Source organism: Chrysemys picta, chromosome 7 (assembly GCF_011386835.1).
Source record: "Chrysemys picta bellii isolate R12L10 chromosome 7, ASM1138683v2, whole genome shotgun sequence".
NCBI lineage: Eukaryota > Metazoa > Chordata > Testudines > Emydidae > Chrysemys > Chrysemys picta.
In genome coordinates this window covers 112417710-112440392 of record NC_088797.1, presented here as the reverse complement: position 1 = coordinate 112440392, position 22683 = coordinate 112417710, and the positions used below count along the sequence as shown (strand labels likewise).

The 22683-nt window shown below is 44.5% G+C and overlaps 1 protein-coding gene across 4 annotated transcripts in view; it reads left to right on the top strand.

The window, feature by feature from the left end:
* Positions 1 to 22683, top strand: part of GRK5 (G protein-coupled receptor kinase 5) — a 232938-nt gene that overhangs the window by 193358 nt on the left and 16897 nt on the right. For all 4 annotated transcript variants that reach the window (XR_010589317.1, XM_065552364.1, XM_042855317.2 and 1 more), the window contains 6 exons: positions 200 to 263; positions 1155 to 1295; positions 3016 to 3206; positions 13359 to 13396; positions 15063 to 15152; positions 16791 to 16999. Coding sequence is in view for 3 of the 4 variants with exons in the window: in XM_065552364.1 (XP_065408436.1) it covers positions 200 to 263; positions 1155 to 1295; positions 3016 to 3206; positions 13359 to 13396; positions 15063 to 15152; positions 16791 to 16999 (733 nt within the window). In the remaining variant the exon portion in view is untranslated. The remainder of the gene's footprint in view (positions 1 to 199; positions 264 to 1154; positions 1296 to 3015; positions 3207 to 13358; positions 13397 to 15062; positions 15153 to 16790; positions 17000 to 22683) is intronic.

Here is a 22683-nt window from a genome sequence, read left to right as displayed (position 1 = left end):
GAAAAGTTCAAACCATACATAGTATTGCAGTAATGTGATTACATAATTATATAGTCTATTAGATAATGTGATTACCTTGAAATAATGTGATTATACAATATTTAGCTCTTTTGCTCTTTCAAAAGTATGATCTGAAATAAATAAATCTTAGAGAGTGCATTAAATGTAGAGTTTCTTTTTATATTTCCTTTTCTTTCAGGCAACCAGTAACGAAAAACACATTTAGGCAGTACAGGGTACTAGGAAAAGGTGGTTTTGGGGAGGTGAGTAATTCTGAAAGCTTCTGTTAAGAATGTTTCTCACCTCACAGGCACTGCAGGTTAAAAGAAATCTTTTTCATAAGAAAGAGGATGGTTTTAATCACTTAATTGCTGACAGTTTTCTGTTAACATTTCATAAGATTATAACCCTCAAGGGTCACCTACAGAAATGACTCTTTTGTTTTGTCTGTTAGTTACTTTTGAATCATGCTCACACCGTTATTATCTGTATCACAATAGCAACTAGAGGCCTCTGCTTAGATCAGGGCACAGTCTAAATGCACAGTATGAAACAGGGCCCTGCCCTGAAGAGTGTCTAATCTAAGGGTCCATCTACACAACAAAAAAAACCCTGTGTCAGTGAGTCTCAGAGCCCAGGTCAACTGACTCGGGTTCATACTGTGGTGCTAAAAATAGCCATGCAGATGTTCAGCTCTGGCTGGAGCCTGGGCTCTGAAACCTAGCAAGGGTCTCAGAGCCTGGGCTCCAAGCCTGAACGTTTACACTGTTCTTTTTAGCCTTGCAGTGTGAGTCCGAGTCAGTTGACCCAGGCTCTGAAGCTTGCTGACAGGTTAATTTTTCTGCTGTGTAGACATACCCTAAGTAGATGACACAGACAAAGGGTGGGTGTGGAAACAGGCATAGAAAGGTGAAGTGACTACACTAAATTTACACAGCAGGTCAATTCCAGAACCAAGGCGAGAACCCATACCCAACTCTGGATGCCCTGTCCTGTGCCCTACTCAGTGGGCCACACTGCCTCTCACACCATTAGCAAGCCCTTAAAAAAGACTGCAGACAAATCAGACAACGAGGTACTAAACTTTATAGCTAAAAGGTATTTTCTTTAACCTGCCCAAGTAATCGTTTTTCCCTTCTCTTTTTAACTTTTAGGTCTGTGCTTGCCAAGTCCGAGCGACAGGGAAAATGTATGCCTGCAAAAGATTAGAGAAGAAGAGAATAAAAAAGAGGAAAGGCGAATCCATGGCATTAAATGAAAAGCAGATTTTAGAAAAAGTCAATAGTCAATTTGTAGTGAGTATTGAACTCCTCACTATAGGCCCAGTTACATTGTCAGTCCCCGTGCATAATTCTTGTTGACTTCAGTGCCTCCAATTGGCTTCATGGTACATGTAGTGGCAGCGGAAGCTGGCCCACTGTAGAATGCTTACTCAGTTTACCTGAGCCCTTCTCTTTTCCAGTCAAGTGACTCTAGTTTTAGCTTGCAGTATGTGAGATGTGCACCAAATGTGGTGGCTACTTCTATTTAGGGAATTTAAAATGTTTACTCTTTGCAGCCTCCAGTTGTATTGGGGTTGCGTCAGGCTGAGCTATTTTTATCCCCAGTGATTACCTGATTTCCCAATACCTGGGTGAGAGAGGGATTTGGATGAGAATGAGCTGGCTGAGGCTCAACCCAGTAAGACTGAGATGATGGTGCATGGTTAGCAGGAAGCATCTAGTCAATATGATGGGCCTGGTCTGTTCTGTAGGGTTGCCAACCCTCCCAGATTGGCCAGGAGTCTCCCGGAATCGGCCGCAATCTCCCGGTTGCTATTGAAAGCAATCTGGGAGATTTTAATAGGCCAAAAGTCTGGTTAGCAGCGCAGTGAGGCTTAGGTGAGCTCCCTACCTGCCCCACCTCCACACGGCTCCTGGAAATGGCCAGCATGTCTGGCTCCTAGGTTCAGGGGCAGCCAGGAGGTCTCTGCGCGCTGCCCTCGCTCCAAATGCCGGCTCCGCAGCTCCCATTGGCTGGGAACCGCAACCAATGGGAGCTGCAGGGCGGTGCCTGAAGGGAGGGGCAGCACTCAGAGCCACTTGGCCGCCCCTGAGCCTAGGAGCTGCAGGGACATGCTGCCACTTCCAGGAGCCGCCTGAGGTAAGCACTGCCAGAGCCCTCACCCCCTCCCATACCCCAACCCCGTGCTCCAGCCCTGAGCCCCCTCTCGCACCCAAACTCCCTCCCAAATCCCAAACCCTGATTGTCCTCCTGCACCCCAACCCCCTGCCCCAGGCTCAGCCCGGAGCCCCCTCCCACACGCCGAACCCCTGGGCTCCAGCACAGAGCCCACACCCCCTCCCACACCTCAACCCCGTGCCCCAGCCCGGTGAAAGTGAGTGAGGCTAGGGGAGAGTCAGCAACAGAGGGAGTGGGGATGACGTGAGCAGGGACGGGGCCTAGGATAAGTGGTGGGACAAGGGCGTGGCCTCGGGGAGGGGCAGGGGCAAGGATGTTTGAGTTTGTGCGATTCGACAGTCAGCAACCCTACCGTCCTGTGACTGAGGGTATGTCCACATAGATTTTGGAGCAAGCGGGAGCAAGCCTCCCAGCATGGGTTGACAGACTCAGGCCAGCAGGGCTCTTGCTAGTGCTCTAAAAAGAGCTGTAGAGACAGTGTTTTGAAGTTGTGACTAAGGCTCTGAACCGTAAGGAGGGGATTGGGCCTCAGAGCCGGTGCTCCAGCCAGAGCCGCAACTGCAAAGTACGGCCTACGCAGCTATTTTTAAAGCACCAGCTTGAACCCCAGAGGATTCAAAACATCAGTCCATAATATTCTAATTGCTGGGGGTTTTTTTGTGGTTTTGTAAAACAATCTTCATGTTGCAAGAAGGCTCATATCTTCTCCTCGCTTTGCTTTGCTTACAACGCACTGTTGTCAAATTTTGTCACTTTTAATGTACAAAAGTTAGCAATGACTTCAACACACCTTATGACAGAACCGCGAGTGCTATTTTACAAATATCTTTCTAGGTTAACTTAGCCTATGCCTATGAAACAAAGGATGCACTGTGTTTAGTTCTGACCATAATGAATGGGGGTGACTTGAAGTTCCACATCTACAACATGGGAAACCCAGGCTTTGAGGAGGAGAGAGCTTTGTTTTATGCAGCAGAGATTCTTTGTGGCTTGGAAGACCTGCATAGAGAAAACACTGTATACAGGTAAGCTTTCCTCAGTGTCTTGGGATGTTCATCAGGTGAAGCTTGAATTGTAGGGCCTATTTCAGTGCAATACATCCTAGATGCTTAGGCGGTGTCTCGGATTTCTCAGAGCTTTGGAGGAATACAATAAGCCTCAGTAATAATGGAAGGAAGCAGTAGCTTTACTGAACACATTCTGTCTAGATGATATAAAACGTACTATATAGAACTGACTAAAGCTCCCAAAATCCTGTCTCAACTTGCATATATAAAACCCAGACAGATTCTTTAGGAGTTATTTCTCCTAAGCTACTACTTAGTCAGTGTTATACAGAGATCATCCTAGGACATGAAACTTCCGTTTTTACTAGTTAGATTGTGGTAGTGACTGTAATGTGCTATGTACTTCCCAAACAGAAAGGAAGACAGAAGGGTACAGATTAAAAAGGCAAAGGATGATGGGAAGGGATATAACATACAAGCAAAATGATCAGAGTGATTATGGACACGTAGTTTGTTAACTACATGGTTGAGTTTTGTTGTTGTTTTTTAAGTTAACACACTGGGCGTAATTCTCCCAGCACAAATGCTGGTGTAACTCAGGAGTAACTCTACTAAAGTCAAAAGGAGTTGTGGATCGGGGGATCATCCCTCTTCCTTCCGTCACGGTAACCAAATAGGTTTTTTTTCTTAACAACCAGAGATGTTTAAACGTGGTGAGAGATGAGAATCTGTGTATTTCCCTCCCCTCACGCTGTCTTCAGAAATACCACAGGTGTACTGAGAATGTGCAACAACGTGAGATAATTACAGACCAAATTCCCCTCCCCATCCAACCTTCCCCTCTTCGGCCCCTACAGAATGACACATTAGGCATTCTCTGTGGGTTTCTCATTCACTTTCTTTCTCTTTCTTTCTTTCCCTCAAGAAGCAACATTGTTGTTGGAAATGGATAGGTGAGTCAACAGGGAGATCTATAAGCAGGGAAAAGAAAAGAATAATGACATTAGAAGGCGTGTGGTCCTCCAGTAGGTGAGGGATTTATTCCTCTTCCTTCCAGTGCCCTTTCATTCAGACACCTATTGTTTTATTGAATAAAAACAATAGGTGAATAAAACAATAGGTGTCTGAATGAAAGGGCACTGATTTGAGCTTCAGAGAAGTCATGCAAGTGAGGCACGCTATAGCCCATGTCATAACCTTGATCCATGTGTGCAGCTTCAAGCTGAATGGATGTCGAATGTGCAGCTAGCAGGCAAAAAAAGACCCCAAGCCTGAAAAACTCAGCATGCGGTTCTTGATGGGAGTTAAACACTCCTTTATGGCACATTGGGTGTAGAGCAGGAGGACAGATAATGTGTCTGAGCTCTCCACCTCCATATTGGTTGAGCATCTCATTGCACCAGGACACCATGTACAAATGCTTTTGCAGGAGAGCTCAGGGATTTCTTGCTGAATCAGCAGGCTGGATGCAGAGACAATTTCCATGGATGCCAGGAAATTATTTTTTTCCCAATGGCGCTCTAATATAGTTTAAAATAATATATAATGTTTGTTTTCCTGAGCCTGGCTTATGAAATCATTATTGCTGGCATTCTATACTGCAGAGGTCCTGTGTATTGATAAGGTACCATCCAAGGGGCATAACTTCCTGAAAAATAATGTGTTTTGACATGAGACCACCATTTAAATCATTAATGTGGCATACATATCATGCAGCTTCTGGTGCTATCTTTATTGTGAGGAATAGGCCATAAGGAATGGAGCATTCATTGCAATTTTATACCAGCTGTGGCTCTGATCTTGTTAGCTGTCACAAGAAGGGTCAGGGAGTATTTTGGAAGAGGAAACCTCCAAGAGGAATGATGGTGATGGGTGACATTACATTCCTGCACATGACACTTTTCCAGCACTATTTTAGAAGCTTCAGCAATGGCCCATCATTTCTAATTCTATTAAGTGCTTAGGGTCTTACGAAAGGCACTATAGGTTAATAAAATGTCGCAGCTTGAGCCAAGTGAGTAATTCATAACAACACACTTTTTCATCACATTTCACTCCTTGCAAACATTGTGTAAATAGAGTAAGTAGTTCACAAAAATTCTAAAATGTACTCATGTTTAAATAGCTCTGAAACCAATACCTTGCACTCTTGGGGCAGTCACATTAGTAATGGTTTTGCTACCTGATTGGATGACCTATATAACAAACCATCAGAGGAAAATGTGTCCAGTTTGGAATATTACAGTCAAATATACAACCCAGACTTCACTTCCTGTTGCTAGTCAAACATTTGAGCTTAAATTTCACTTTTCAACCATATTTGTACTAATAGAGCTCAGCTGTTCATGGAAAGCAAGCATGCTGTGGACCCAGCTAAATTATTATTTATATAACAGTGGTGCCTGGAGTTTCCCATCTATATCCAGGCCCCATGTTTTAGGCGCCGTAGAAATATATAGTTAGGCCTTGTGCAACTTTAACTACCTCAGTACAACCTCCCTATTGTGGATGCAGTTATATCAGTATAAAGTGCTTATACATGTACAGCTTATTCCCTTATGGGAAGGGGAATAATCTTATATCAGTATGATACCTATGCCTGCCTAAGTGGAGAAAGTGACTAGGGGAGAGGCTGTTCTAGATTTGATTCTGACAAATAGGGAGGAACTGGTTGAGAGTTTGAAGGTGAAAGGCAACTTGGGTGAAAGTGATCACGAAATGATAGAGTTCATGATTCGAAGGAACGGTAGGAGGGAAAACAGCAGAATAAAGACAATGGACTTCAAGGGGGCAGACTATAGCAAACTCAGAGAATTGGTAGATGAGATCCCGTGGGAAGCTAAGGGAAAAGAGAGTTCAGGAGAGCTGGCAGTTTTTTGAAGACACATTATTAAGTATAAAGCAACAGAGAGACCTGTGGCACCTTTAAGACCAACAGATGTATTGGAGCATAAGCTTTCATGAGTGAATGCCCACTTTGTCGGATGCATGTAATGGGAAAAAATTTCCATTACATGCATCCGACGAAGTGGGCATTCACCCACGAAAGCTTATGCTCCAATGCATCTGTTAGTCTTAAAGGTGCCACAGGACTCTCTGTTGCTTTTTACAGATCCAAACTAACACGGCTACCCCTCTGATTATTAAGTATACAAGAGCAAACTATCCCAATGCATGGGAAAAATAAGAAGTATGTTGAGAGACCACCCTGGCTTAGCTAGTATTTCTTCAATGACCTGAAACTCAAAGAAGAGTCATACAAAAAGCGGTAAATAAAATTATAAAGGATGAATATATTAAAAAAAAAACCAACACAAGCATGTAAGGACAAAATCAGAAAATCCAAGGTACAAAATGAGATTAAACTAGCTAGGGACATAAAGGGTAACAAGAAAACATTTTACAAATATATTACAAGCAGGAGAAAGACCAATGACAGGATAGGCCTATTAGTCAATGGGGAGGGGGAAACAATAACAGAAAATGCAGCAATGGCCAAAGTGTTACATGTAATTTTTGTTTCAGTTTTCACCAAAATGGTTAGCCGTGGTCAAATGACTAACAATGGACATCAGTGTAAATGTGGTAGGATTTGAGGCTAAAATAGAGAAAGAACTAGTTAAGAATGACTTAGACAAGTTAGATATATTCAAGTTGGTAGGGCCTGACAAAATATATCCTAGAATACTTAAGGAACTGGCTGAAGAGATCTCTGAGCCATTAGCGATTATCTTTGAGAACTCCTGGTGGAGGGCATGACAGGTTCCCCCAGGGTGCCACCTGGAACTGGGGTACCACTGAGCCCTATTGACCCACCAGCCTGGGCTCCTTCTCATACTGTGCTGCTGTGACAAGCTTGTACTTTCACCAGCATTTACACAGGTTGGAACACGCCCAGCTGCACTTACATGCAGGCTCTCTAACCACCAGCCTAGGACCCCAGAGCAGTACCATCCTGCCTTAGTCAAATCTGGCCAGTATATGGGTTTAACACCCGGTCCGCCTCTCCCTCAACGTGAAGAGGACCATGCACATTTGTGGTAACCAAGCTGAGATTTTCCCCGGACACCTTAGTCAAACACACACTGGTTTGGACTAAAACATAAAATAAGTTTATTAACTACAAGAAGATAGATGATAAGTGATTATAAGTGATAGCAAATAGATCAAAGCAGATTAACTAGCAAATAAAACGTGCAAACTAAGCTCAATATACTACATAGATCGGATATGAATAGCAAATCCTCACCCTAAGTAATGATACAAGCAGGCTGCAGATTCTTAAGGGGAAAGCTGCACTGGCTTACAGCTTGGCACCCCCAGGTGTTTCATTCACAGGCTAAAAATCCCTTTAGCCTGGGTCCAGCACTTCCCCCAATTCAGCCTTTGTTCCTCAGGTGTTTCCAGGAGTCTCTTTGGGTGGGGAGTCAGTGAAGAAGCATGATGATGTCTCTCCCCTGCCTTAAATGGATTTTGTATATGGCAGGAATCCTTTGTTTCAAAGCTTGGTTCCCACACCAGTCAGTGGAAAAACACTGATATCCCAAGATGGAGTCCAGCACCAGGTAACCTGGTCACATGTCCCTGTAGTGTCACAGCAGCCATAACTCGGAGGCTGTCTGTAGGGTCTTCAGGAAGGCTCCTAGGTGAGAGATAAGCTTATTCTAAGGCCTGTTGTTGTCTCCTAATGGCTCATTAACCTGAATGGGCCCTTCGCAGCCAGCCATCTATACTGAGAGCCTTTTGCCTAGTGGGCGTTCTCCAGGTGTAAACACATTTGTAATATAGATATATAGTCAATATCCCCAACTTCAGATACAAATATAATACATACATACAAACAGGATAATCATATTCAGTAAATCATAACCTTTCCAGTGACACCTCACATGACTTATCTTGCATAAAATACATCATAATTATGCCATAATCATATCATAATAATATCTCTATGAAGAATATGGGGTGCAGTGTCACAGTGGGGAGAGATCCCAGTGGACTGGGAAAGGGCAAATATAGCACCTATCTATAAAAAGGGGAATAAGGACAATCCAGAGAGTTATAGACCAGTCATCTTAACTTCTGTACCCAGAAAGATTATGGAGCAAATAATTAAACAATTAATTGGTAGGGACCTAGAAGATAATAAGGTGATAAATAATAGTCAACATGGATTTGTCAAGAGCTAATCATGTCAAACCAACCTAATACCCTTCTTTGACTGGGTAACAAGCCTCCTGGATGGGGGAGAAGCAGCCAATGTGATATATCTCGACTTAAATAAGGCTTTTAATACTGTCTCACGTGACCTTTTCATAAATAAACTAGGGAAACATAGTCTAGGTAAATCTATTATAAGTTGGGTGCACAACTGGTTGGAAAACCATATTCAGAGAGTAGTTATCAATGGTTCATAGTCAAGCTGGAAAGGCATATTGAGTGGAGTCTGTAGGGATCTGTCCTGAGTCCATTTCTATTCAATATCTCCATAAATGATTTGGATAATGGCATAGAGAGTACACTTATAAACTTTGAAGATGATACCAGGCTTGGAGGAGTTGCAAGTGCTTTGGAGAACAGCATTAGAATTCAAAATGATCTTGACAAAATGGAGAAATGATCTGAAATAAATAGGATAAAATTCAATAAAGAGAAGTGCATAGCACTACACTTAGGAAGGAATAATCAATTGCACAAATACAAAATGGGAAATGACTGCCTATGGAGGAGTACTGCAGAAAAGGATCTGGGGTTTATAATGGATCACAAACTAAATATGAGTCAACAATGTAATACTGTTGCAAAAAAAGCAAACGTCATTCTGGGATGTATTAGTAGGGGTGTTGTAAGCAAGACACAAGAAGTAATTCTTCCACTTTACTGAGCCCTGATAAGGCCTCAACTGCAATACAGTGTCTGGTTCTGGGCACCACACTTAGAGAAAGATGTGGACAAACTGGAGACAGTCTAGAGGAGAGCAACAAAAATGATTAAAGGTCTAGAACAGGGGTGGCCAACCTGTGGCTCGAGAGCCACATGCAGCTCTTCAGAAGTTAATATGCGGCTCCTTGTATAGGCACCAACTCCGGGGCTGGAGCTACAGGTGCCAAATTTCCAATGTGCCTTGGGGTGCTCACTGCTCAACCTTGGCTGTGCCACAGGCCCTGCCCCCACTCCACCCCTTCCCGCCCCCTCCTCTGAGCCTGCCATGCCCTCGCTCCTCCCCATCCGAGCCTCCTGCACGCCACGAAACAGCTGATCAGGAGGGACGGGGAGGCATTATTGGTGGGGCTGCCGGTGGGTGGGAGGTGCTGGGAGCGGGGTGGGGGGGCTGATGGGGTGGTGGGGGCTGCTGACATATATCTGTGGCTCTTTGGCAATGTACATTGGTAAATTCTGGCTCCTTCTCAGGCTCAGGTTGACCACCCCTGGCTTAGAAAACATGACCTAAATGAAATATTGAAAAACTTGGGTTTATTTATTCTGGAGAAGAAAAGGCTGAGGGGGGACATAACAGTCTTCAAGTATGTAAAAGGTTGTTATAAAGAGGAGGGTGATAAGTTGTCCTCCTTAACCACTGAGGCTAGGACAAGGAGCAATGGGCTTAAGTTGCAGCAAGGGAGATTTAGGTTAGACATTAGGAAAAACTTCCTAATTGTCAGGATAGTTGAGCTCCAGGACAAATAACCTATGGAGCTTGCGGAATCTCCATCACTGGAGGTTTTTAAGAACAGGTTAGACAAACACCTGTCAGGGATGGTCTAGATCAGGGGTGGGCAAACTACAGCCCGCGGGCCACATCCGGCCCGTGGGACAGTCCTGCCCGGCCCTTGAGCTCCCTCCCCAGGAGGCTGTCCCCCCTCCCCCGCAGCCTCAGCTCGCTGTGCCGCCAGCGCTCTAGGTGGTGGCACTGCGATCTCCTGCCGGGCAGCGTGGTGGCATGGCTGGCTCCAGCGGAGCGGCACGGCACGGCTGCCAGTCCTGCTGCTCTGAGGTAAAGGGGCAGGGAGAGGGGAGTTGGGTAAGGGGCAGGTGGTCCCGGGGGCAGTCAGGGGACAGGGAGCAGGGGGCAGTTGGATGGGGCAGAGGTCGTGTGGGGGGAGCAGTCAGGGGACAAGGAACGGAGGGGGGGGTTGGATAGGATGGGAGCCCCAGAGGGCGTGTCAGGGGGCGGGGGTGTGGATAGGGGTCGGGACAGTCAGGGGACAGGGAGCAGGGGGGGTTGGATGGGGGTGGGGTCCCGGGAGGGGGCAGTCAGGGGTGGGGGTTCCCGGTAGGGGGCAGTCAGGGGACAAGTAGCAGGGGGGTTGGATGGTTGGGGGGGCACAGCCTTCCCTACCCAGTCCTCCATACAGTTTTGGAGCCCCCATGTGGCCCTCAGGCCAAAAAGTTTGCCCACCCCTGGTCTAGATAATACATAGTCCTGCCATGAATGCAGGGGACTGGACTAGATGACCTATCGAGGTCCCTTCCAGTTCTGCATTTCTATGATTCTATAACTGCATTCACAGTAGGGCTTTTATTAGTATTACTATTTCAGTAAAAAAATGACACCACTCTAAAAATTCATAGTTATACCATTAAAATATTCATGTGTAGACCATGCATAAGAGACGGTCTCTGCCCTGGAGGTGCTTACAATCTAAAAGACAAATAAAGGCCGGGAGAACCGAAGTATTTTTACCTCTATTTTACATATAGGGCACCGGGGCACCGAAAGATGACATGTCTTGTCATACATGGAGCTAGTGACAGAGCTGGGACTTGAATCACTGTCTCCTGAGTCCCAGCCCAGACTGGAAATCACAAGACCATCTTCGCTCCTATTCAAGCGAATTCAGAAATTAATTTTGATTTGAACATGCAGGAATTATTTTTTCTTACTTCACTTGGCTGTTGCTGCAGCCTGAAATGTGACTGATTGCTGACAGCACTGAAAATGAAAGTAAAGGATGGAATCTAGGCTCCTCAAGGAAATGGCTCCTAAGAGCTTAAAATTAGATTGAAAAAAGTACGTGGGGAATGACCTTTATTACATGGCTCCAACACCGAGACCCTTTGGTTAACATTTAGAGAGAAGCACACAGTAGTGTGTAAAATAAAGTCATACATTCTCCACAGCATTCTTCTCCCCTTCACATATTTGAGTACTGTTTGTTTGAAAAGTAGGCTTGGTACCACTGGGCACTCAGCGAAGTTTATCTTGTGAGGTCAAGAGGGTTTTAAACTAGCAAAAGGAGGAGAAGAATGTTTGTGGCACTGTGTGTTTCTGCTTAAAATAATAAATGAGAGCAAGATAGGTTTTGAAAATGTGCCCTTGGCACTGTCAGATTATAAAATACCCCTATCCAATGATAGCAAAACTCCAACTATTCCAATAGCACAGTTTGAAATAGTACCTGCATGTACTCTGTATGGTGGGTGGGCCTCCTGCAATGCAGATTTCTCTCCTTCTAACACCCACTGCCTACACACACAATGTGCGTGCACACACACACTTCGAAATGAAATCTTTCTTACTAGGGAATCTAATACATTCATAAATCCAGGTGGCCTTTAAAAAACGGTAATCCAAATTCTACGTGAATTTACACCCTGTTCAACCCCATTACTTTAACAGAGTTACAAGGGGAAGAACTTGGTCTGTTGCGAGCAATATGGTGCCTCTTCCCAAACCTGTATTCCCTAGATAGTCCCAGTCTCCCTCACCTTTAGGATCCTCATTCAATCTCAGTCATCCTGCTCTCCACTGCTCCCCATCCCAGGCTTCTTGTCCAACCAGTCCCAGTCACATCCCCATTGCTCCCAAACCCAGCCTCTGCACATACGCCCAGACTCTTTGTCCCAATTTACTTCCTTCCTCTCCATTCAAGTCCATCCTATGTGCCCTCTGCATTTGACTCAGGCCTTTCCTTCTTCTTTATGCCTGGGTGTCAGCAGGGAGAGCATCGGAAACACAGGAGACAGTCTCCCTACTCTCATTTCTAGCACCTGGCATGACAGCAGCCCACAACTGGAAAAATTCCGCTCAGCCCCTGAAGCCCTGGAATGAGTCTGGTCAGCATACAGGAGCTGTGAGGGATGGAGCATACTCAGTGCAGATGGAATCCTCTAAGAGAGGGGTTCTCAAACTTTTTCTTTCTGAGACCCCTCAACATGCTATAAAAACTCCAGCTGTGCCACAACAACTGGTTTTTCTGCATATAAAAGCCAGGGCTGTCATTAGGGGGTAGCAATTGCCTGGGATCCCACACCACAGAGGGTTTTGCTCTGGCTTCGGCTTCAGTCCTGGGTGGTGAGGCTTGGGGCTGCAGTCCCACACGGTGGAACTTCGGCTTTCTGCCCTGGGCCCTAGCGAGTCTAGTGCCAGCCATGCTTGGCGGACTCCCTGAAACCTGCTTGCAGCCCCCCAGGAGGCCCCGGACTCCTGATTGAGAACCACTGCTCTGAGAATTAAGATGACAAATTCTAACAAGTCTTTACTGCGTTTGTGTGAACCAAGATTTTTCAAAGGCTTATATCTTTGGGCATTTTATAACAGGAAAACCAAAAGACACGTCCCTGACATCAGGGCAGCCTCTTTGTCAACTTTCAAGCCCTTGCTCCCAACCATGGAGGTACTAGAGCTTCTCAATGACATGGTTGTAAGAAAAATTTTACCATGGGCAAAACAACATATTTTCCCCTAACTTTGTTCTGAACCATTTTTGCTGAAACTTTCTTAAAAAAAAAAAAGAAAAAAAATCAGACTGAGGCAGACCCCAGAAAGTTTCAGCCTGAATGGTTATAATTGGCCAAATTTATAAGCAACTGAAAATGGGATTTTATAATGGGAATTGTCAGGCAACCTTAACTACAGGCGGGGTAGCTACCAGCTCCGCCTATAACGTGTGCCAGGCCAACTATCAGAAGGCAGGGTGAATCCATTAGAAAGCAAATTATGAAGTGAAGTCTTTGCTTGGGGAAACAATTTAACTGCAGTTAAGAAAAAGACCTATCTGGAGTCAGTCTTGCTGTGCAATAAGTAGTAGAGTTTTATATTGGTTTTACAAGTTCTTTACTGTTTCAGTTGACTCCCAACTGGTTTATCGCCAGTAGGATATATATTCATACCCTGCACTGGGCTTGTGAACCGCTTTCACACAAATAACTGCAATCTTTCATTTTCAGAGATTTGAAGCCAGAAAATATCCTGTTAGATGATTATGGTAAGTCTCAGAGGTTTAGAGATATTTTTTTCACAGTAAAGTAGCTTAAGTTAGTTTTAGGACACATTGTAATAAAGCAAATAATGCTCTGAAGTGAATAAGAGGCTCATCATATACTAGTGCTTGTGTCTTGGGATGCATAAAGTGATAGAACTTTACACAAGGACTGCTACACAGCTGAGCAAACTAGGCTGCATAGCAGAGTATGTTCCTTTGGACAGTGGCTTATCTAGCAATAGGTCTGCCTTTTCCACTGTCTTCCCTACATTACTTCCACAATAGGAAGGAAGTTGTGAAATCTATGCCCCCAACTCCCTTTTCAGAGGTACTTTACCCTCTGTTTGTCAGCTGTCATTTTATTCAAACCAGTGAGCCCATTGCTAGCTACAACCTGCCATGATCAAATCTCATGCTTCAGTGCATAAACTAATCACTGCTATGGTCAGGAAGGAAATTCCCCCCCCCCCCCCCCCATTTACAGCAGTGCAGAATTGGTCAAAGGGCAGGTATATCTTTCTTTGAGGCAGCAAGTCTATGGCAAATCCTGTGTTCCAATGACTCTGGCTCAGCACTGACCATGCCAGCGCCAGGTATCCTAGTGTAGGACACGAGTGACTATTATCACATATATGATGTGCTTCCATTTGAACTGGGGCTTTCAAGCCTGTGCAGCCTTCAGACCATTACTAAATCATTAGGCCATTTATAATTTAGTGAACTATCAAATTGCTACCTACATGGGTCTTCTGGTACCACAGAGATGGGACTGCAGTTGGGACCTAAATGGACAGAATAGATTAAGTTACCCAAGTTATCTCAGTCTTGACTCTCCCACCTTTCTAAAGAAACGATACACAATAGACTCGGGATCTGTAAAGTTATTGGACATTTTAATGAAAACACTGCTGTGGAATGCAGTGTACTTGAGCTGATTTCTATGTTAAATACGCTCCATAGTTGTTGAGTGGTTTCCTTTCTGAGATAATTTGATTTAAGTTAAAAATATGGTCGGGGGTGGGGGAGGCGGACACATATAATTTCAAAATCTGTTCCTTTACTCACATGCTCCCCAATCTTCGACTTTCCAAAATCTGGATATAAGTAGTAATAACCTCCAGGTTTTTAGGGCTCTTAAATAGTATTTCTCAAGGAACAGACCCTTATGTTGCAAACAAGACCTGAAAGTTGAGCTTTAGTTATAGATTCAGGACCAATTTTAGTTATTTTTACAAGGTAAACTATCACAAAGTGATACAAGTTAGTGATAGAAAAGACCAATTAGGTCAACCTGTCCATCCACTTAGGTCAATGCAAGATATGTCCTGACAATATACCTACCATTGCTTTTTTCCAGTCCAGTTTTAAATATGTCAAGCAATGAAGACTAGTCCACAGTGTAATAGACCTTACTGTTTGGATTTTTCACTGCCATTCAGCCTAAACCTTCCTTTTTTAAATTTCATTGCATTACCCTTAAGTAAAACCCCTAGTATCACCCAAAATCATTTCTCCCTTCCTGAATGATTATATTTTTTCAAATTCAGTGCTAGTGGCATTTTTCTTCTCACAGTATTTAGATGAATTTCAAAAGTGGTCCATTGAGTATAACCTTTATGTTTTTAGCCATTTGAGGACTGCACTTTAATATTTGCTTTCCCCCCCTTAGGCCATATTAGAATATCTGATCTGGGTCTAGCTGTTAAAATCCCGGAGGGTGACTCAATCCGTGGAAGGGTAGGAACAGTAGGGTATATGGGTAAGTACCTCAATAGCTCATTTTATTGATAGTTTACTCTATTATTGTGACTTTGGAGTTCTGTCTGGAGTGCAGATTAACTAAATCTATAGGAAACTGTTCTACAAGACCAGAAGAGATGTCTGTGAGCTTTCCAGTATTTTTAAGTGGCTATATTAAGGGATGGCTGTTTCGTCTTCTAGCTTGAGTCCAATTCCTGGTGTTTGCCAGAGGGGTTTCAAGTTTAGCAATGTTCTTCAAATGAGTGTGGTATTAATTCTCTCCTACTTTAGAATACAAAACAAGTCAGAATTCAGTTAGCACAGAACTCTTCAAAAGTGTGAGTGAGCTAAATTGAACCTTGCAGTCAGTGGCGTTATGCTAGTGTTAACTACAGTGTGTGTGTGTGTGTGTGTGTGTGTGTGTGTGTGTGTGTGTGCTAATGTGTACTAGAAGGGGGAGAACTGTATGTGTGTGTATTAGAGTGTTAAGGGACATCTACCCTGCAAGTGAAGGTGTAATTGTAGCATGAGTAGGCATATCCATTGTCATGAAGACATGTCAGTGTGGGCTAGCAACCAGAGTACATACCCAGGATCCCTAGCGGGCTTGTACGTGGCTTGCTAGCTTGTGCTGAAGCCTATGCCATCACCTCTCGCTACTATTGTTACCTGTGCGAGCTGGATTAAAATTAGCATGCGTATGCCTGCTACAATCACACATCCACTTGAGTACAGACATACACTGTGAGACTCTGTGTGTATCTGTTAGAAAAAGTGTGTGTGTGTGTGTGTGTGCGCGAGTGTGTGTGAGAGAGAGATTTTCTCTGTGTGTTTATGATAGAGTGAGCAAGTCTTTGTGTATCTTTGTGTGTTTCAGACAGAGAGAGAGTTTGTGTGAAAAGGAGAGAGTCGGTGTGCTAGTCTACACACCAACATGCACTGATATAACTAACCCAATTTCCTAAAACCAACTGAGTTATTTCAATGTAAACCTGTAGGCGGACACTCATTTTGGAATAAAAGTGGTTAAAATGTTTGGGCTAAAGTTGATAACAAACTGACTTTAGCCACTTTTATTCCATATGTAGACTTGCATCTAAGTAACTAAATAAGTTATAAAGCATATCTTTAGCTATCCTGGGGCAAATGTGTGTGTAGATCAGGACCATGTGTTTGTGTTCAGAGAGTAAACATGCATGTTGGAAAGTGACTGTATGCAGAGTGAGTATATATACAGCACACAGTAGATGTTTGTTTTTTAAATAAAAATATATACACAAACTGATCCAAAGGACAGAATTTGCTTTTTAGGAAATTTCATTTTTGTTTAAATAATGTTTGTTTGCCATTTCTTTTTTAAATTTAAAGTCTTGATGAACTTTCAAGATTGGGCCAGTCAAAAATATTTGGCTTCCACTGATTTTTGTTGTTGTTGTTTTTTAATCCCAGCTGTGTTTTTATATATGCTTCTGCATGAATAGCTGCATTCTGTATTTTCTGTAACTCAGCTAGTAGAAGCCAGGAGAGACTCTTATATTTTTCCCACAGTTCTCTGCAGCTGTGTATTCAGTCATTGAAATAAGAGGGTTAGGGGTTTTAGTTATTTTTCTGTAGAAATATTAAGTGTTTTCACAAGATGTGTCTTTGTCCCTCACAGCTCCAGAAGTCTTGAACAATCAGAGATACACCCTCAGCCCTGACTACTGGGGGCTAGGTTGCCTCATTTATGAAATGATTGCTGGACAATCACCATTTCGTGGAAGGAAAGAGAAGGTAAAGAGAGAAGAGGTGGACAGGAGAGTCCTGGAGACTGAAGAGGTGTACTCCCATAAATTTTCTGAGGAGGCCAAGTCTGTCTGTAAAATGGTAAGGGGATTTGACAACTTACTGTGGTAGATTCGTTATCAGGCTGTAGTCCACAAACTACAATTCAGAGGGCTGCAGAACCCAGAGTTTACCTCATTGGTCCATTACCAGGAGATTTGCACCCACTGTTCGTCCAGATTGTGTTGAGTGGGTTTATTTGGGCTGGTTTGAGTTTCTTGATGATCAGCTTGATTTTATCTAACCTTTTTTGGATGGGGGAGCAGTATCTATATTTTCCTGGATTCAGGAGACTTTGAATACCAGATTTTAGCCAAGAATGCACCTTGTGGCTTTTATTAACTTTGTGGGAAGAAAGGCCTGATGCTGCAGGACTCTTGAGTGTCTAATGTAAGACCTGAGCACTCTTCACTGCCATTGTCTTCCATGGGAGTTGAGAGTACTGAGGACCTAGATTACATTATGAAATTGTAAACCCCTTCTCCCCGCCCCCCAACCCGCTACCTTTACTATCACTTTCCCCAGCTCTGCTATGCTGACCACCTTGTTAAATCACTGTTGGGCTGTCCTTTAAAATGTCTTCTGTTACCCTTTCAGCTGGGAGTGCTCTTTTCCAAAACCATGGCCATTGCTGGGAAGGGAAATCCCCAAACCATGTAAGAGTTAATCAATGACATTCCAGCATATGTCTTCGAAAGGCCAAATTTTAATTTGGAAAGGGGTGTTGCCTTAGCCTTGATTTTCTAGTGTGGTGTCCTGCAGGGTACTGCAAACTAGCAGAGAAACAGAAGGAAAAGGAAAGGTTAGTGAATAAATAGTGCGAGCTTCACCAATACCTCACGCAACACACAGGCAAGTGGCATATTAATATCATTCTGGTTGGTGGACTGGATAGCAGCTACTGAGCAAACTAAGAACAGCATCACCGCCAAGAATCATGAGTGCAAGTCATTAACTCACAGTGCACTAACCCAATGCCACATCTCATGGAGTGGTAATTAACTGGCATCATTCCTGATAGATTCCTGAGGCCATATGCTGTTCTTGATCTGTGTGTAGAACTCCCCACTGATGTCAGTGGGAGTTGAGTGCAAGGATAAAGGACAGTATGCGGTTCCTTAATGATGGTTTCATGCACTCAAACAGCCTGCTTTCTCCTGACAAGCTCCATTTCAACTAATGACAGGCCAGGGGGAAAGCCTTCTGGTGGCAACTTGGTGTTCATGAGCCCTGCCAGCATTAAGTTTGCATTACACACCAAACAGAAACCTCCAGCCTGTTATAAAGAAATGGATAGGAGACAAAAATGACTTTTACTTCTGTTTCTGCGCCTAGTTATAGGGCTGGAAGCATGGTGGGGAAAAAGTGTCATTCAGAGTAAAATAATATAGCCACTGTCCATGAAAAGTTAAAGCTGAGGAGAGCTAGGTGAGGGTTAGTGGAATGGTGGTGGAATTGTCCCATCCCTGATGTCATGCCTACCAGAAATCATCCAATAAATCTAGATTAGGTCAAAGTTGGACGTAGCAGGTGTCAGTGATAATCTCTTTTATCCATCAGGGGAAGCAACTCACACACGTTAGGGCACTCTTGAAAATTAATAATAATACATAATAATAATACCTAACAATGAGATCTTGAACTCTCAGATATCACAAAACCTCCCCTTTAACTCTATCAGAGAGACTTTTGACTCTCCCCCAGGTTGATTGGTTAGTGTAATATACAATGTTTTATTTTATCCCTGCCTCTTTGTTACCTAACCCATTCAGTATCAGTATGGTTCATTCACTGGGTGTTGACCACGCGCACGGTGTCGTATTTTTCTAACCTTAAAAAAGTTAGTTAAAACAAAGTCTCTCCTTTGGGTGCTTGTTTCCGTCTTGAGACCAAAATTAATCTAATGGGCCCCCTTATATTAATTGACTTAACGGGTGTTGTGACTCTCCTTATGCTGTTTTTTCCCACCTGCTCAGCATTTTCCATATTACCCCATAAATTGCTTCCTTTATTCCTGTCATTTTAGGATTGAAAGGCTTTTTTTGTCATATCATATGATATGAATCTGACAGACTGAATCTCCTAACACATATTTAATCCATAAATGTATAAGAGGGCTGTGGATTGATTTATTTAACAATCGCTGCTCCAGTTGTTTCTTTTCCTGTAGCAGGGGAAAACTACACAGAAAATGTCTCTGACATTACAGAGTTGGAATCCCCACCTGAGATCTGAATTTGTGACATCAAAGGATCAGAGAATCCTTTGTACCAAAGTATAGAGCATTAGCATTAGTGGGACATTGACATTTCAGACCATTTTGTGATAGCCCTATGCTGGTGAATGTAAATCACTGTGGATTAAATTCTGCCCTCACTTATACCCTTTTCATCCCACTTTGTGCCTGTGTCATCCTGATGGAAAGTATTGCTGCTTAGGATCAACTTCACTGGTTGGCGTTAGGAGATCTTCTGATTTGTAGCTCTGTTCATAGACTATAGACTCCGGTCATTTGGCTAATGCCCCAAGAGGCCTTGCCATCAGCAGTGATGCATTTGCTTTTGTTGTGCCTTATTCATATTAAATGCATCTTTTGCAAATTTAACATTTAAAAAGAAAACCCTCTGCAAACGGCTCAAAATACACAATCGTCATCTCCGTTCCTGGTCATGTCTACATGGGATGGACATTTCGGTCTCGTACCCATGACTATTGCTAAAGCCCACTGGAGCTTCAGCAAGCAGGAGGACTTGTCAATGCCTGTGGAGTGGTGGGCCACCTCCTTCTACAAAACTCCCCAGTCCTCTCTGCTTCCTGCCAGCAGCAGCAGAGAAGCAGTCTCCTACTTCACCTGAGCTACAGAGCATTGGGAAGTCCTTATAGAATTTCCATATGGCTCCAGGTTTGTCCCTGCTGGGACTCGCGGCCTCTTTAAGGAGATTGCTCAGCAGCGTACAGCAGCTTCTCTTTACTGCCTCAGGAAAGGCAGAGAGCTGAGTGCTGGTTCCCTGTAGCTGTGCCAGGCAGGAGAATCTTGCCCTTTCTGTGTCCAGGTGGAGTTCCCCCAGCAAGTGCACTCTCCTCCTAAACAGACCCCACTGCACCAGCAGGAGCAGCTTCCAGGCAGTGGCCCCAGCTGGAGGAACAGTTATTGGCCCTTCGGATCCAGGCTCAGTGGGTCTTGTGAGGCATCGCCTCAGCAGTGGCCAGACAGTTGTGCAGTGACCAGCGGTTTCAGCCAACTCCCAGCTGCCTGCTCCACCTATGTCTCCGCAGCCAGAAGCAGCAATACACCAGCGGCCAACTCCATTCATGCTCCAAAGACCGGTTTCTGCATCAAAGGTTGTTGCAAATTGGCTCCTGGACACCACTGAGGGACTCAGGTCTCCCCACCCAGCCTCAGCCACCACACCCTGTGACCGTATGTACCAAACAGGAGCCAACATTTTCAGCCAGACGAGGATCAATTCCCAGATTGAGTTAATATCCCCAGCCGGCCCAGAGGTGGAAGCCCTGCAAGGACTGTTGGAAACTATAACAAGGCAATGGGGCCTGTTTGTCTTCCCTCCATCCTGAGCAAGAGTTGCAGGCGTCTTCTATCTAACACAGGCTGTTCCAAGTCCACCCCTGCCCACTGCATCTCAATGGTCAGCAGCGCTGGCTCTGAAAGCTTCTGGACATCAGTAAAACATTTTCCAGGAAAAAGCCAGCAGAAGTAAAGTCCAAGAACCAGTGGGAACTTAAGAGTAAAAGAGAGCCTTCTGCGTTAGGATTTCTCCTCTCATATGAGGAGAGGATCCCTTCAGCATAAAGGCAGGAAGCAGATGTGGTCTTTGTCCTCTCTGACCAGGAGCTACAGAAATTGGCTGGAGAAAAGTCGGACTCAGATGGGGAAACTCTTTAGGCCGTCAGACCTCAGTGAGCTTTCCCTGTAAAGGGCGAAATTTAGAACCCTGCTGTGGTTAAAAAAACACAAATGCAGAGAAACATGCCTCAAGGCATCCCAGTTCACAGTCTCGTCCAAGCCATCAAAAGCAAAACTTTCTTCCTCCCCCTCATCTGAGCAAGGCAAATTGTCTGATTTGGATCCAGCAGAAGAGTGCCAGGAAAGATTCTTCCCCCTGTACTGTTTCAACATGACGTTGCACCAGGTAACCATTGAACCTTGACCACTTGAACCTATTGTGAGACAACAACTAGATGCTGTCCTTCAAACCCCCTGCGCCACCCCGAAAGAGCTGTGAAGGGGATTAGATCGAGTTGAGCTAATAAATAAGTCTGAGGCTCATTAAGCTGTCTCAAAGGTTCCATGCAGTCCCAGTGCCAAAATCAGACTGTCACCCTCCCAAAGGTTAACACTGTCATTGATAACCTTGTGAATTAATTGGTCATCATTTTGGGGAGTGACCTTTTGCCCAGTGATTGCCAGATTCAGTCTTCCTGGCATGGCAATTACACCTCTGCCACACTAAAATTCTGCTGATTCGTCATCTCTTGCTCAAGCTATTCAGGTGTGTATCAGCTCCCTCTCAGAGGCTAAGATCAGTAGTCAGTGGCTTTGATATCGGACTTCTCCCTGGATACTCTGTGACTAGGTTTGTGACAGGTCATTTATGGATCAGGCAGTGGAAGGCAAACCACCAAATTGTTGGTGCAGTGCAGGGAGCAAACTGGAGAAGCCTTAGGAAATGTTATCCTATAAGCCAAGGATGAGAGCGAGAAACCCCTGCCATTAGCCAGGCACCCGAGAAGAGATTACAGACCTTCCATCAGGAGCAAACAGTCCTTTCAGCTTCTGCAGCTGAGACCATCACTCAGCCAGAGGGCATTGGAACACATCACGGCTAGGCGTGACATCTCCAGACAACCCTCCCACTGCAGCAAGGATTCCTGATTCCGCATCTTCCTTCCCCAGGCCTGAGGTGCTGTGATCCCTGCAGGCATCCTCCGTCCAATGGGCTGTATGGTAAAATTCAGCAGATCTTCCCTTTCCCTGACAAAGTGATTTGTCCCCTTCCTAGCTCCTGGAACATGGTAAAGCCCAGGCTGATGATGGAGGCTACATTCCCATTTGCTAATAATTGAGGCTCTTGGATCAGAACTAAGGCTGGAGAGATGCCTAGTGATTTGTTCACATTTCCCCCTGGGCATCAGGGTTCAAAGATCCTGAACATCACAGTTCAAAATGGAGACCTGGAAGTCCAAGTCCACCATGGCAGCCATTTCTCAGGGTGATTTGTTAGCCTCAGCAAGGCTTATCAACATGTCCAGCCCTTGGGGTTTCACTGCAGTAGGACTCCCTCTGTAGGAATGGCATAGTTGGAGATGATAAAGAAAGGCCTGGTGATTTTTCTTTTCTTGCCATTCCAGCCCATCTTAGGGTTGGAGCTCCAACAGCCCTTCAATTCAGAGGAAGATGTGATTGTTGTGCTGCATAGAGAGGTGAAATACAGGAAGGGAACTACTACTCCTTGTTTCATCTTTGGAAGCAGTCTCCCCAGAGAGGTTCTCAAACAAGGGGCCATGTCCCTGCTGATTATCTGCTTCCGCAGGGGGCAGAACCCACTAGGAATGGTCAGCTTGAATACTCAGAAGAGGCAAATACATCGCAGGGTGCTAGTGAGTCTGTTTGGCTGGGGGATTGTCTACTTACTCTAGGGTGACCAGACAGCAAATGTGAAAAATCGGGACAGGGGGTGGGGGTAATAGGAGCCTATATAAGAAAA